Source organism: Anthonomus grandis, chromosome 8 (assembly GCF_022605725.1).
Source record: "Anthonomus grandis grandis chromosome 8, icAntGran1.3, whole genome shotgun sequence".
In the NCBI taxonomy this organism is placed as follows: domain Eukaryota; kingdom Metazoa; phylum Arthropoda; class Insecta; order Coleoptera; family Curculionidae; genus Anthonomus; species Anthonomus grandis.
Window position 1 is genome coordinate 23741296 of NC_065553.1, and position 15330 is coordinate 23756625.

At 32.5% G+C, this 15330-nt stretch overlaps 1 protein-coding gene across 3 annotated transcripts in view; it reads left to right on the forward strand.

The window, feature by feature from the left end:
* Positions 1-13850, forward strand: part of LOC126739172 (coiled-coil domain-containing protein 102A) — a 50416-nt gene extending 36566 nt beyond the window's left edge. For 2 of the 3 annotated variants that reach the window (XM_050444735.1, XM_050444734.1), the window contains exon 10: positions 13195-13850. In XM_050444735.1, the coding sequence (XP_050300692.1) occupies positions 13195-13294 (100 nt within the window). In that variant the 3' untranslated portion in view covers positions 13295-13850. Of the gene's footprint in view, positions 1-12831; positions 12890-13194 lie in introns of all 3 variants that reach the window. The other variant, XM_050444736.1, reaches the window with a different exon arrangement.
* The last annotated feature ends 1480 nt before the right edge of the window (positions 13851-15330 follow it).

Below are 15330 nucleotides of genomic sequence, written 5' to 3' on the forward strand. Positions count from 1 at the left end.
GGGTTTTTTAGAGGTATTTAGGCGGAAATTGTTTTGCAACTTATATTAATCTTCTTCCTAGGGATATGCAAAATTTTTTAATTTTCTTTGGACATGCAAATTTTACTCCTTTTAAGTAAACGTGAATGATTCTTGGTCCAAATGGTCTTCACAAAGAACATGTCTTTTGAGAAAAGGCCAATTTAAATTGTCGACTCAATCACATGACAACAGAAAACATTGAATTATTATTGTAAAATACAAATAACAAATTACACATTTGCTGCTTGAAATTGGTTTCTTCTGATTCTCTCTTTCTTGATTTTCACAATTACAGGTAATAAACTGAAAATCTAAAATTAATATAAATGTACAGTATAACTTTAGTAATCCGAACACTCCAGTGATCAGGACACTTTTATTATTTGGGCAGTTTCTAAATTTTGCCTCTATAATCCGGGCGCAAAAATATTAACGTGTAAAACAATGGAATTTTCTTGTCTGAACAAGTAGCGAAGAACCAGACAACGGCAAGACCGCGACAACAAGTTAAAAAAAAACTTGCTCCAATAAGTTGGGAAGATTTGGAAAAAATTACAAATTCTTTAAGAGTCATTGATACAGAACATAATTTAAACAGCGAAAACATTTCTAAATGGGCTGTGGGAGAACAAGAATTGTAGTAGATTTGACTGAAGAAGAGCTGGTATAAGATGCCATAGGAAACAATATCGAAAATCAAAACGAATCTTAATTGAATCAGATGAGGATGTGATTACACAGAAAGTTAAACATACAAATGCGATCAGGTGGAGCGAGGAGAACAATCTGGCTATTCAAGATGTATTGCTGCTGAAAAGGTTTAAAGAAAAAGTAACTGATATAGCCACATCCAAAAAAATCCAAACTAAAATAGATAGTTTTTTTTCTGAAAAGTAATTCTACTGTTTAATTATAAATTTATACATAAATTATACCTGATGAATAATAATAAGCACATTATGTATTATAGAGGGTGTCTCCTTTTTCATAGCGACAGTATTACTATCTCCTATACTATAAAAGATACGAGGGCGGTTAAATTAGAGAAAAGTTGCGGCAATTTATTCTGATTAAAAAAGTGTATTTAGATTTTTTATGCGACGTTTCGTTTTTTAGATATCATCATCAACTTTTTTTTTAAAATACGGACCTGGATTTTTTATTTTATATTTAAAAAGAATTTTTATTTTCCTTTTCAACAATGTATAACTTAAATGTCTGTCTCGACGTTTCGGTATAAAAATAGCAGTTTTCAAGTTTTTTTCTTTAATACGGACCTGATTAGTATTTACAAAATTAAAATACGGCAAATTTGGGTTGAGTTGGGTTAGCTGCTAATATTATTCACTAACATCAATTGCGGCTGATATTTTTTTATGTGGTTAGGAAAAAAATTACGATATGTGATTTGTTCGGTATTAATATTCGAATTACTTTGATAATTTAACGTTTTGCCGTAAGTTAGTTTCTTAAATTAGTTTAAAAGCTTTGGTTGTTTCCTTAACAATTTCCTAGTTCAATATTAACAAAATAAATACAAGTTGTAAAATGGTACGGTATAGTGATAGAAAAAAAGGACATGTACGGTGTTTTTATAAGATGTTATCGAAAGGTTGATGATGCAGTAAGGGAGTATGCTAGATTATATCCAAACAGAACTGCTCCAGCGCGAAAAACTTTTTATTTGGTTTCAAGAAACCTCACCGAATTTGGATGTGTATCAAAAAAACTCGGAAAATACCGTGCCAAGAATACACACAACGATGTTAATGTTTTAGCTCAAATTCATCTTTATCCGGAGTCTTCATTAAGAATTATAGGTTCTGAATGTGGGATACATCCTTCAGTGGTCGGAAAAATTTTAAAGAAACATAGGTATCATGACTTCAAGTTACAACCGGTTCAGAAACTGCATCCAGGTGATTCAGAACGCAGACTTGTTTTCTGCCGTTGGTATCAAGAGATGTTAAAGGCAGACCCGATGTTTTCTACGACCATTTTATGGATCGACGAAACTACATTCACTTATAGTGGCATGTTTAACCGAAAAAATAAGCATTTCTATGAGTAAAACAACCCACATTTAGTAGAAGAAACTAAGCCTCAACATCGATTTAGTCTTAATATGTGGTGCGGAATCATCGGTAATAGGCTAATAGGTCCCAAAATTATTGATGGAAATTTAAATGGTGAAAGGTACGTTAACCTATTGACGGAAGTTATGGATGAAATTCCATTGGAAACATTAAGAAGTATTCGGTGGTTTATGCAGGATGGCTGTGCCGCTCACAATTCCGCTGTTGCCCGAGATTTTCTCGACACAAATTTCCCTAATTGCTGGGTAGGAACAAACGGTCCTGTAAGGTGGCCTCCTCGTTCCCCATGCCTTAATCCCCTGGATTACTTCTTATGGGGATTTTTAAAAAATAAAGGCAATAACAGTGAAATAAATAATATGGAGGTGTTAACACATCGGGTCACTGTTGCATTTAGAGATTTAGAGCCCGAATACTTAACCCGTTCAATAGAGAATTTAGAGTTAAGGACCGTAAAATGCATTGAACATAATAGGGGTCACTTCGAAAATTTTTTGTAAATAGTGTAAATGTTATTTGTAGAAAACTGCTTAATTTCTTCTCAGAACTAAAAAACTGCTTTAGAAGCAAGAAAAACAGCAACTTTTCTTGCCTAATGTATGTAAAGAGAATGTTGTTTCTTTAGTTAAATCGTATTGTTTTGTTATTTTTTTGGTTAATACACGTTTGTCATTTGTTTGTAAAGTAAATAAATAATTTCTTATTAAAAGTGTAAAATTCTATTTTATTTACACATTTATTGTTCCTCTTCTAAATCTAAAGCAAGTACTCGTAAATTAAAAGAACCATACCAAATTTTCGAATTTCTTTTTCTTACCCACAAAAAAAAGGGCACTGTAGTTTTAAAATTTATGTTTTATATTGAAGATAAATAGGTAAATATGCATTCAAAAGGTATTTTAATTTTGTAAATACTAATCAGGTCCGTATTAAAGAAAAAAGCTTGAAAAATGCTATTTTGATACCGAAACGTCGAGACAGACATTTAAGTTATACATTGTTGAAAAGGAAAATAAAAATTCTTTTTAAATATAAAATAAAAAATCCAGGTCCGGATTTAAAAAAAAAAGAGTTGATGGTGATATCTAAAAAACGCAACGTCGCATAAAAAATCTAAATACACTTTTTTAATCAGAATAAAATGCCGCAACTTATTTCTAATTTAACCGCCCTCATATCTTTTATAGTATAGGAGATAGCAATACTGTCCCTATGAAAAAGGAGACACCCTATATACATTATTACGGAAGTTTAAAAGTGTTTGTGTACTTACTATTAATTTTTTATATCTTATAACAGTGTTATAAATTTTTTCTGTATAAGCATTACTCATCCTAAAAAAGAGAATATAATTTTTTTTTTTTAACTTTAATGTTTTAGTTTTTTGTAACTAATATTTTAAACTCACTCCAGTAATCCGGACGCCTCGCTAATCCGGGCATGTAACGCAACGATATCTGTCCGGACTACTGAAGTTATACTGTATATACAAACATTTAAGATGTACTTACCTGTAGATTTTTCTTTAAGATTTTCTCCAGTTTTTCACGGAAAACAGACTACTACATTTGACTAATTAAGTTACCAAAAAGTAAAATGTAATATTAGGCTGATTATATTACAGTTTCAATTTTCAAAAAAACTCAAAACTGGAAAACTTATAAAATGGGCAAAATGTAAAATACTGATCATGAAAAAAGTAACGAGCAAAAGAGTATAAGTCTCTACATTGACGGGCATGAATGTCAATTACGACAATGTTAATATCAGCTGTTAATATCAAATCCATATTTTAGCGAGTAAGCGTCTTACTAGGTTGCCTTACAATGTCTTAAGCGTTACGCCATCATATGGTTGCGCTCGAATGACGTCATGTCTAACAGCTGTCAGAGTCTAAATATTATTAAATATTAGCTATACCTTTCATCGGTATTGCATTCGCTTTGGAGACTGACCTAAACCATCAAAACACCCATTTGTCTTTTCAAAACGTTTTGAGTCTAAATACTAAACTAACTAAATCCGATCTCATACATTTTAAGGATCAGATCAAGAGGCAATACAATAAACAAAAAAGTTACTGGCTTAAAAATAACCTCACTCATATTTTTTTTCACACAGAAATAAAACCAAACTAATCAAAAATCAATTTAAATAAATATCCGCGCAACCTCACCTTTACGTTCTTCACTGTATTTTTTGCAATTCTATTTGCTCTTTTGATAATTTATTATTTTCTGCATTTTTATTTGGTTTGGATGTCTTAACTGTTCATGTATATGAGACATTAATATAAAATAAATAAAACTAATACTAAGAAATATAATACTTCTACTCTAAAAAAATATCAAAAAATTGATATAAATATTTATTGTTTATTATTGTTTGTATAGCTTCCCTTTGACTTTGACACATCGAGTTTATTAGCGGTCTCGGGAGATCGCTAACAAACGCTTAAAGCGCCTTATACGGTGACGTCTGACTTGATCGCTCGAATGAAATCTCTTAAAGACGCTTAAAGCCGCTTAAAACCGCTTACTCGCTAAAATATGGCTCAAGTCCGAGTGACGGTGGTGCCGCCCTTTCTAGCCGTTGAAACTACTAACTGTCAAGTGTCAAAAATAAGGTGACCGAAACGTGCTGCCATTTGACGCCTCTCTTATTTCACTTTCTCTATGCCATCATAGAAATATTTAAAATACAAGAGTTGATTGGATATTTGAGTTACTACCCAAATAAAAGTTATTAACCATTAACTTCTGGTTTACAAGGATCTAAATACGTAGTGTCTTGTACATTTTTATTTAACTATAGAGGACACATCAGATTAAACATTCTTGGGTTGATAATCTTTAACTTTCCTTGAGATTCTGCTGGTATTGACTTGCCCAAAGTTACTCCCAAATATTCAGCCGCTGAATTATTTTCAACAACTTTATTTTCCTGTGATCGAGTAAGAGATTATTTAATTCTGACAAAATCCTTTATTTTTGAGATCTCACATACTTACGACTTTTTTGAATTTTGTTAATTCTGGATTATACTATCATTAATTTTTGATATTGTTTTTCCCATTTGTGTTTATCCACCTGTTACTCATTTCGAGGTCACCGATTAAGTCTTTCTAGAACCCAAGTGCTGCTTTTCCAATGGAAAACTGACATCAAAATATTGAAAGAAAATCTAGCATCTTACTGGTAGTGTTGTGAGCAATGAAACGTTCCCGTTTATTCTCGAAGAACGGTCGCGAACGTTCACGACTTTTCTTGTGACGTTTATTCTCAAGAGCACGAATGAGCATGAATCTGAACGTTCCCCAAAAATGTGAACGTTCCCATAGCGTTAAAGAGTCAAAGTATAAGCTCAAATACCGGCCAGCCAAACACCTCTACCAATTTAATGGAACCGAAATCAAAAAAAATAAAACTCACTACCAAATCTGGGGCTGAAATTAATACCATTGAAGATGATTCTTCTGAGTCTGACGAGTCTGAATTTGATTTAACGGAAATTCTGAGTGATTTAAAATCAAGCGAGCGCGAGGAGGGAGAGGATAGTTCGGAGGAGAGTTCCTAAATAGGTTGTTTAAAAGTTTAACTTAATAAATAGAACATAAATAAACACAAACATTTTTAATTTCAGATATTTTCCTGATATGTTTCCTTTGCATTTTTTTCATTTATGCTCGTATATGCTGAAAATTCTCGTTCGTGCTTGTTCATGCTCGAGGAACGTTCTCGAAAAATAAATTCTTGAGCATTTTACAACACTACTTACTGGCATCCTGGTACTTTATCAAAGTCCTTATTATTTTTTAAAGAATTTTTAGTATCACTAAAAGGACGTGATGATTAGGAAATTCGCACTTTTTTAGATCCAAATTTCGCTATCATAATTAGAACAAATATAATCTATCTGTTTTGCACCCTTATTACTCTCTCTGGTACATTCTGCCCCATGTGAGATAATATTAAACGACTAAAATATATTTTTTAGTTCTTGATACTTTGGTGAATAATAATCAATGTTAAAATCATCGCAATCCATTATTTTGTTATTCTTTTCAAAAAGTCCCGTAAGAAGCTTGTATATTCTATCGAAAAAAATATTCATGTCAGCGTTTGGTAATCTATAAACACTAATAATAATACTTACTCATATTCAGCCAATAACATTCTAGTACATCAAAAATTCACAATGCAAAAACACAATTTATGCTTTGCAGAAAAAATAGGTTTGACTTGCCTCATGATCAATATAAATTGCGATGCCACCACCTTTATTTTTTTTTTACAAAATTTCTTTATTCTTTATAGTACCGTAAAACGGGGTTACTTTGCACCATTTTTTTTAGTTTTATTTTATTAGTTAGGATGTAACGTCACTCGAAAGAAGATCTGAACTTTTTATTAGTTAGTTTTATTAGTGGTGCAAAGTATACCCCAAAAAAGTCATACTTTGCACCACCACTCAATATTTTATTAATATTTGGCTACTAAATGCTTGCTGGTGCATAGCAAACCCTTATTATTTCAAACTTTGCACCAATTAAATGCGAAAAAATGTTTGTGGGCCAAGTTTTGTCTAAAATTTTGTTTTGTCTTTGAATTTAAATCTATACCTACCTACATATATTTATGAAACAAGCATAAAAGTAAAGAAAATTGCTACAATTTAAATGAACAAACTTTATTGTAACATTATAATAGTAAAAATACAACGTTTAAAACTAATCCCACCACAATTCATGTTCATTCATGCACTCATTCTGGGACAATGTACAATCCTCGTTTGGACATTTTCTTGGGAGGGCTAATGGCGCCAATTACGTTGTCTTACGAATACCATATTTCGTCACGTCTTTCTGGCCATTTCCAAAACTTTATCGATCTGGCCATAGCATTGATCATCGCTCCATCGTTTTCTATTGCTGTTATCACTCCAGGATAAACATGATCTTCATAGGAAAATAAAATATACTCACCAACAACTTTTTTAACATCATCTAATCCAGAGTTTTTGACTTTTCGACAATATTTGTTCCAAGAGAACCTGAGACGAGTTTTTCATTAAATTCTTTTTCTTCTTCCATCTCTTGCATCTCATTTATTTCATCATCTGATGAATCCCTGCCTAGTGGAAAGTGGTCGTCCAAAACAATGTCCTCCTCTGAATCATCTACGATTTCTGGTTCAACAGCTTGAAGAGGTGTGGATGTAGATGCTCCAGTTAGATCTGTTAAACTAATTTCAGAATGGGCAATACTGTATCCTGCTGAAACCGTTATTTTCTTCTTCCTACGTGGCTTAAACTGTGTGGCTTCCTGTCTCTTATCTTCTAAATACTTAATGAAAGTGTTTTCGATATCCGACGAACATGATTTATTTGTGTCGCTAGCAGTTGTCATATTAGATTACTTAGATGTTGTTAGCTGCTCCAAGAGCGGTGTTACATCGCATTACCGGGACGATACCGCATTTCCTAAATCCCGACTTTAATATCTCAGCGCTATTCTTTTGAATTTTTTCGATTAATGATCGTAAAAGCATTGGAAAATGCTGTTTCTCAAGTATATTTGATCTACTCCGTATATGAGTTTCCTTATATTGAGATAAAATGTCTCTCCAGGCTCTTTTCAAGGGGGCAAATAATGCGACATCTAGCGGTTGTGTAACGTGCGTGCTGTTCGGAGTCAAATATACAAAATCAATGTCGTGTCTTCGACATAAATCGAGGACTTCATATTAATATGAGAAGACAATTTGTCTCCTAAAACGACCTTCTTTCCCTGAATTTTTTTAAGCCTGGGCAATAGGAGAGTGCTGAACCAATTTGCGAATGTCTGTGATTCGAACCAACCAGATGCAGTATTTGCATAACGCGTACCAGGGGGACCATTCTCAGTCCAGGTGTCAAATGCTTGGATTTGTACACCACATAAGGAGGTAGAAGCTCACCAGCTGTATTTCCACAAATCATAAGAGAAATACTACTCTTTGAGGAATTACAAATTCGTTCGGGATACTTAACACCACGTTTAGTTAACATCTTTTTTTGACCGGGGTCATCGGTTAAGTTTGTCTCGTCATAATTAAAAATAGCATGCGGCTCTACACCAGTTAATGTTTGTTTTAGATTTTCTATGTATTCAGTCATTTGGTTTGCATTGAGTGCTGCTCTACTTCTTTTTATGTTCGAGGCTATCCTTGCAGTAAGGTCCTTATGACGAGTTAAAAATGATTTGACCCAATCGATACCTGGAGTATTATCCCTAAAACGAGTTTTTTTTTCCTTTGCGATTTAAATAGCTCTTGATTATTTGTCGCAATTCCATTTCAGTAACAGGAAAACCAGAATCACTAAGGCTATGAATGCATTGTACGAAACATCTTTCCTCTTCATAAGAGAATATTCATGGGTATCCAGGTTTCCTAGCGTGTGTTCCTTTAAATTTGTAAAAAATTGTTTTCTTGGAATGTTAAAGGATTCAGCGGCAACTCTTGTGCTCATGCCATCTTGTATTGCTGACAAACATGCCTTCAAATCTTCTTCTGAGTAGTCTGCATATCTGCGAGATCCCAGTTTCCTTTTATAACGTCTGGGCATTTTCTGAAAACCATTTACCTATTTAACTTTTACTCTTGCGAATGAAAATAGTTTGGACGTGACAAGTAGGGGATACTTATACCCAATTCCACGTGATAAGTGCACATGTAAACAATGTTTTTTTTTATTGCTATCCTTGTTTAAACCCGTTATTTTAACAACTACAAATCGCAATCGGTTATAGTATAAGCCTTTAGACGTGTACTTACCAATTTTTGTACTCTGGGACTTTCTGCACAGTATGATTTTGCAAAGCCAGAAAATCATAGAATTTCTAGGTTAATATTCGGACGGTTGCTGATAAACAACTGGCGACCATAGTACGAGAGCTAGCAACGTCGAGAAAACAAGAATTTTAGGTAGGCCTGTTTTTATATATACTTTCTCTCTCACTCTCCCGGACTTCATACGGGCCACCTGGCTGGCAGTAGTGGTTGCGTTCATCAATGCGCATCGTACCTGTACAGGTAAAATATCAATTTTTTAAATAATTTTAAGAAGCTTTTTTTTATTATTTTTATTGAACTTTTAGCAACACGAATATATTATTGCCAGGCATTTTTGATGATGTTTAAGCTCTGCCAAATGCCAATTTTGAATTTAAAAAAAATTCTTAAAAACGTTCTACATGACCTACATCCAACTAGTTCATTATTACATAATTTTATCGAGGAGTTTACGCATGGGTGATTTTGAAATGTTTAAACATATCATTCCTAAAGTCACAAATTTATTTTTTATTGTTAATCAGCCGAACTATGCGCGATGGTGTGTTAAATATTACGACAATTTGCAGAATGTTAAAGAAACACATTCAGGACTTGAAGAGGACTTCAAAGCTGGGTGTTTTGGTATTAAAAGAACGGACAAACGCAGCTAAACTTCTCAGCGGTATCGCACATTTTACTAATTCGATAGCTGCACGTCAACGATGGGCAAAAAGCCACAGCATTAGAACTGCTTTGATTTCCCATGTTCTCGATGTTTGTGGATTGACATACTTGCAAGACATAACCGCAGATTTACAACCTAACCGGATTAAAATTTTTGAAAAACAACTTACCCATTTCATCGATATTTTGGAAATAAATTGTAATCCGTTCAATCCAGATTTAAACAAAGATAATCTTTACAATATAGCTAGTGGAAAGTCGGTCGCTGAACAGATAGCAGAGTTCCTCCTGAACATCGAAGAAAGTGGTGATGACTTAAGAAAGCAGTTCATTAATGAATGTGCTATAGATGGAAGTAGATTTGACAAACCAATAAAAAGAAATAAAATATTGAACTTTTCTGAGGCTCCAAAAAAAAGAAAATTAACCCTTGGAAATAAAGTTGTGGAGTTGAGAATGCAAAGGGACTTATTTGGGAGAATGTTGGGGATATCTTTAACTCATAAAGTTGATGTTGAGAAAGTTTTAGCATTTCCACTGACACCAGTGCCAACATCAATGTGCCAAGCAGATGAGAGTATTTGTAAAACTGATAAATCTCAATTAGTTAAATTGATTGAAAAGAAAATCGCTAATAATGTCGATAAGACATCTTCGCGTTTTCATATATCTATTTTAGATGGTTTCTTCATGTTACATCTGATGAAAGAAGTACCTGTAATCTTCGATGCTTTAACGAAAAAATTTCTAGTATGATACTACGATTTCAATCTAATCGTATCGATATTATCTTCGATCAATATTTTTCACCATCGATCAAAGATTTTGAGCGCACACGTCGGGATGAATTAATGAACCAAGTTACAATCGGGCCTAATCAAATTAGACCACATAACTTTGTGGCTGAACTAAAAAATATAAATTTTAAAGAAGCCCTTGTCGATTTTTTTATTGATCATTGGGCTGGTGATGAAATGGCTCCTATCATTGGAAATAAAATAATTTATGTGAATTTCAGAAAGCACCGGGTTAAAAGTAATAGAGTAATTAGAGTTATGGAAGATTCTTTGTCTTGCGAAGAACATGAAGAAGCTGATTCACTGAATAACGAATAATCACATTTGCACAATAAATGTAGATGCCGAAGTTGTAATACGCTGCTTAGACACTGATATTTTAATAATACTACTTGGTAGCATGGATCATTTAAATGCTTCACTAACACTCTGGATAAATTTGGGTGTCGGAAATCATAAACGATTCATAAGCATCAATCACATATATGAAATTCTAGGAAATTCTTTATCAAAAGCTCTACCGTGCTTTCATGCATCTCACTGGATGTGACTACACGCAATTTAAACGGACGGTAAACATCGTCCTTTTAAACTGTTACAGCAATCAAAACAGTATCAGACAGCTTGTCAAAATATTATAACAGATGATGAAGAATTGTTGGATGAAACATTTAAGATAGACGAACATTTTAGATAAGAAAAATTAACTTGTCATATTTACGCAGCTAGGGATTCTTGGAACGTCAATAAATTTCGCTTCCAACTGTTTTCAAATACTTACCGGTCCAAGAAAGCAGATGATAACTTTGAGAAAAAATTTCGTAATTTTGACCCGTCAAGCCTACCACCATGTAAAGCTGAATTATATCAGCATTTACACCGAGTTCGTTATGTAACAAAGTTTTGGAGAAATGCTTATTTGAAACATCCAACATCCTTATCACCTCAAACTTCCCTGCTGGACTATAAATGACGGTTAATACGATTTTGTCTGGTTTGTTGGGGAGCAGTTACCATCGTTAGTTGCCGCCATTATTATTAAAGGTAACAATTTAAAATTAAATACTAATAAAATTCTTTGTCGAGAAATCTTTCATTTCAAAAATTTTTCATTCTATTACAGATTTATTAGAAGATGATAATTTAAAAGAAGATTATGACAACGAAGACCATAGAGTTTTCATTTATTTTCATACCTGAGATTAATCAATTTCTTAACATTGTACTACAATAAATTATTATTTTCATATCGTATTAACACATTATTTATTCACACATTAATTTAATATTTTTTATCTTTCCTTTGTAGTTTATTCGGCTATATTTTTAGACCAACAAAATAATATCACATCACTGTTCACATTTAGATCGGCCTGGCTGAAGGTTAACAACCGAATTACTGCTTGGCAAATTAATTTTGGGTTTATAGTTACTTAAATAATTTCATATAAAAATTCTAGCCATACAAAAATATTTCCAAAAAAAAAATTAAAATTCATAATTGGCGTTTGGCAGAGTTTAAACAACATCAAAAATGCCTGACAATAATATATTCGTGTTGGTAAAAGTTCAATAAAAATAATAAAAAAAAAAGCTTCTTAAAATTATTTGAAAAATTGATATTTTACCTGTACAGGTACGATGCGCATTGATGAACGCAACCACTACTGCCAGCCAGGTGGCCCGTATGATGTCCGGGAAAGTGATAGAGAAAGTATATTTAAAAACTGGCCCACCTGAAATTCTCTCTCGAAAACGTTGCCAGCTCTTAGACTACCAGGAGGATATTCGCGCGCATGTTGGTGACGTATTGCGATATTGCCTATGTGTTCTAGAGGTAGTAGAAATATCTGAACACAATTATGAGGAGGATTACAGAAAATATAATTTTACATGTTCGGTGCAAAGTAACCCCGCTTTACGGTACCTTTGTTAAGACCTAAAAAAGTAAGGTCACATGGTTGATGGTTTTAGTTTTTTTCTTTCCTGATCCTTAGTTGGTTGCAGGTAACTTCGATAAGATGCGTTAGGGATCAGCATTTAAATCTCTGGTTTTCTATATCGAGTTTGTTCTTTTCTATGCTAAGGTGTTTTATATTCTTTTGCAAAAGTCTGTACATTTCAGGTAATTATTCGCATTTTGAACTTTGGTTGGTACCTTGTAGTTCTTCTTTAAGAATTCCAATAAAAACAAAACTTTTTCCCACAATTTTTCCTTGGTCTATAACGAGTTGTAGGTTTTTGGCAAAGATTTCTTATGTAAAATTGTCCACCTTATACTTAATACTCCTCTTTTACCTTAACCAAGCATAATTCGTATATACAATACTAATATACACATAACTTATTTTTTACTATTATAATAAATTATACTAAATCTTATTTTCTCTACGCTTCTTTGCTTCTTGGTATCTGTAGTATGGAAAAGGAGGATGGTGGGGAGGAAATGGCGGTGTTTGATGAGGAAACTGATTGCGTAAGTAGGCTTTTACAAACAACCTTATCACATCTATAGTATAATAGTAATGCCATGTAAACAGAAGTATTGAAATAATATGCACCATATTTTTCGGTATCATATTTGTAATTTTTTTTCAATTTACCTCCAATTACAGAGTAATTCCATATAAGTTATGTGCATTTTCATAGCTCTGTCTGACTTACGCTTAAAATCTTAAACTAATAATCGGCTTCCAATGATGCATGCCCTTATTTTTATTAGTAAATAGTTTAATAGCATTTTTTAAACATTTAAACCTAATTGTTTTACCCGTTTTACAGATTACGTAATCACAACTCGGCATCGTTACTCACCCATCGAGGAACCGTGCTCACAAAGTCTTGCAGTGACGTAGAAGATGAATTAAGTGAATTTCTATAGATAGAGTTTCCCCATAGTTATAGTATTAAAATTACCCTTTAAGGTCTGTAAGAGTTTTGGAGTGTGAATTTCCCTTAGGTAGGTTCCAATCGAATTATTGTTGTATAGGTATAAATATATATATTTATTTTGATAAAGTTACCTATTTTCTCATAGTTAGGATAGGATTTAATAGTCTGTATTTGTTCATGATGCCTTACGAGAATCTTATTACAAGATGTTCCATTTGAAATAAAAGAGTTGTTCTCACATTGTACTATACCAGTAACGCGTTGAGCATTTAAACCTTGGTATATAATATATTCTTATTAGGAAGGTAAAACCGGTTATGTAGAAAATTAAAACGAAATAGCTACAATATACTTTTGGGTATTTTTTTAAATAAGGAACACTTGTAACCCTTTCCTTCTTGCACTTGTACTGATATTTTATTATTATTTTTTTAGTTTTGTTACATACGTAAATACATTTTAGAGACTCATATATATTTTTATATTCTTTACAGTTTTTTTTTAATTTATTTTAATATAACAGAAAATAAAAAACTTTACAAGAATTTTCACCTAGGTTTTATTATTAAACACAACAAGAGTTTTATTATTAATTTTGCTAAAAATAATGGCATCTTATATAATAATAATCGATGACGCTTATTTCGTGGGTTATCGTAAAACCGGTTGACCTATTTCCGAAATTTGGCAAAATAGAACAGCCCGAGATAAAAGTGGGTCAAGAACCGACTATCTGTTCGTTATGTAAACCGTTAATTAAAAAAAAACAACATTGATAAAAATGAATTATTGAAGCAAATTGAAATAAAATTATAGCCCTTGGAATTGGAATAACATTCTCCGCTAACAGGAATCTTATGGTTTTTACATTTAATTAATTATATTTGCAAAAAATGCTTTTTGACAAAGACAAAGTCAAATCTGTCGATTGATCTCTCTCTCTCTCTCTCTTTTGCATTTATAATTCAATTGAATCACTTGAAAACTAGAAAAGATTTAGGTGTAAAAAAAAGCTTTAAGGTTAGGATATTCAAAATAAAGTGTTACAGAAAAAGATGCTGATCCTTAGCTTAGGTGATTTTAAAAGAAAAAGCTCAAATAAAGCGATGTCCTAAGTTCCCAAGTTTTAAGCTAGTGTTAAAAAAGTATTAAGTGTTGTGGTGGCCACTTTCGACTGCTGAACTAAACTATTGTCATTTTTGTTCACCTATTGTTCTTTTAATCTAATGCTAAAATAATGTATGTACATATGTCTATAAAATAAATAAATTTAATTTTTTTTTACTAATAAATTGACCATGCATAAGAATGTTTTTTTTCCGCGGTAATCGCATGTCGGACGAAAAAGTGAAGAAATCATATTTGTCCTAAGATGAATGGGGATTACAAAAAAAGTTTTTATTTTAAGAAAGAGCAGTGGCATACATAATATTTTTCAAAAATATTTTAGTCATGTCCTCTACGGACGCCACTGGTTAAACTTTAAAAAAATTTCCGATACCAAAAAATAGCTGTTGATACTCTGTTGAGAAATAGCTACTGAGATCGTTGTATTGTAAATTTTCTGAGCAAATTTGTGTAGAGTTGAAAATTGGGGTAATTTTAAACCACATCGGTATTTTTTATAGGCCACCCGGGTTTACTAATATAAATGAATTTATGAGCGAGTTTCATTGGAATGTTTGTCGGTATCTGCTCCCCTCCGATAATTTGATAAGTCTCGGTGATTCTAATATTAATATCCATAATCTAGAATTTACATATATGCAGAAATTCATTTCTTTGCTGCAGGTTTATAATATGTTTCAAGTCATAGATAAACCAACTTGGCCTGGTTTAGGAGGAAAGACATCTCTTTTGCACCTAATTATTTTGTTCCGATAAATTCTTAGTAAGCAGTAATGTTGATCCGATTTTGCAGCTGTCAGACCATTTTGTTATTTTGTGCCAACTTAGACTCTTGATTTCCAAGCCCTCCCTTTTTTTATTGACATACAAAAACTTTAGAAGCTTTGAAAAAGACGG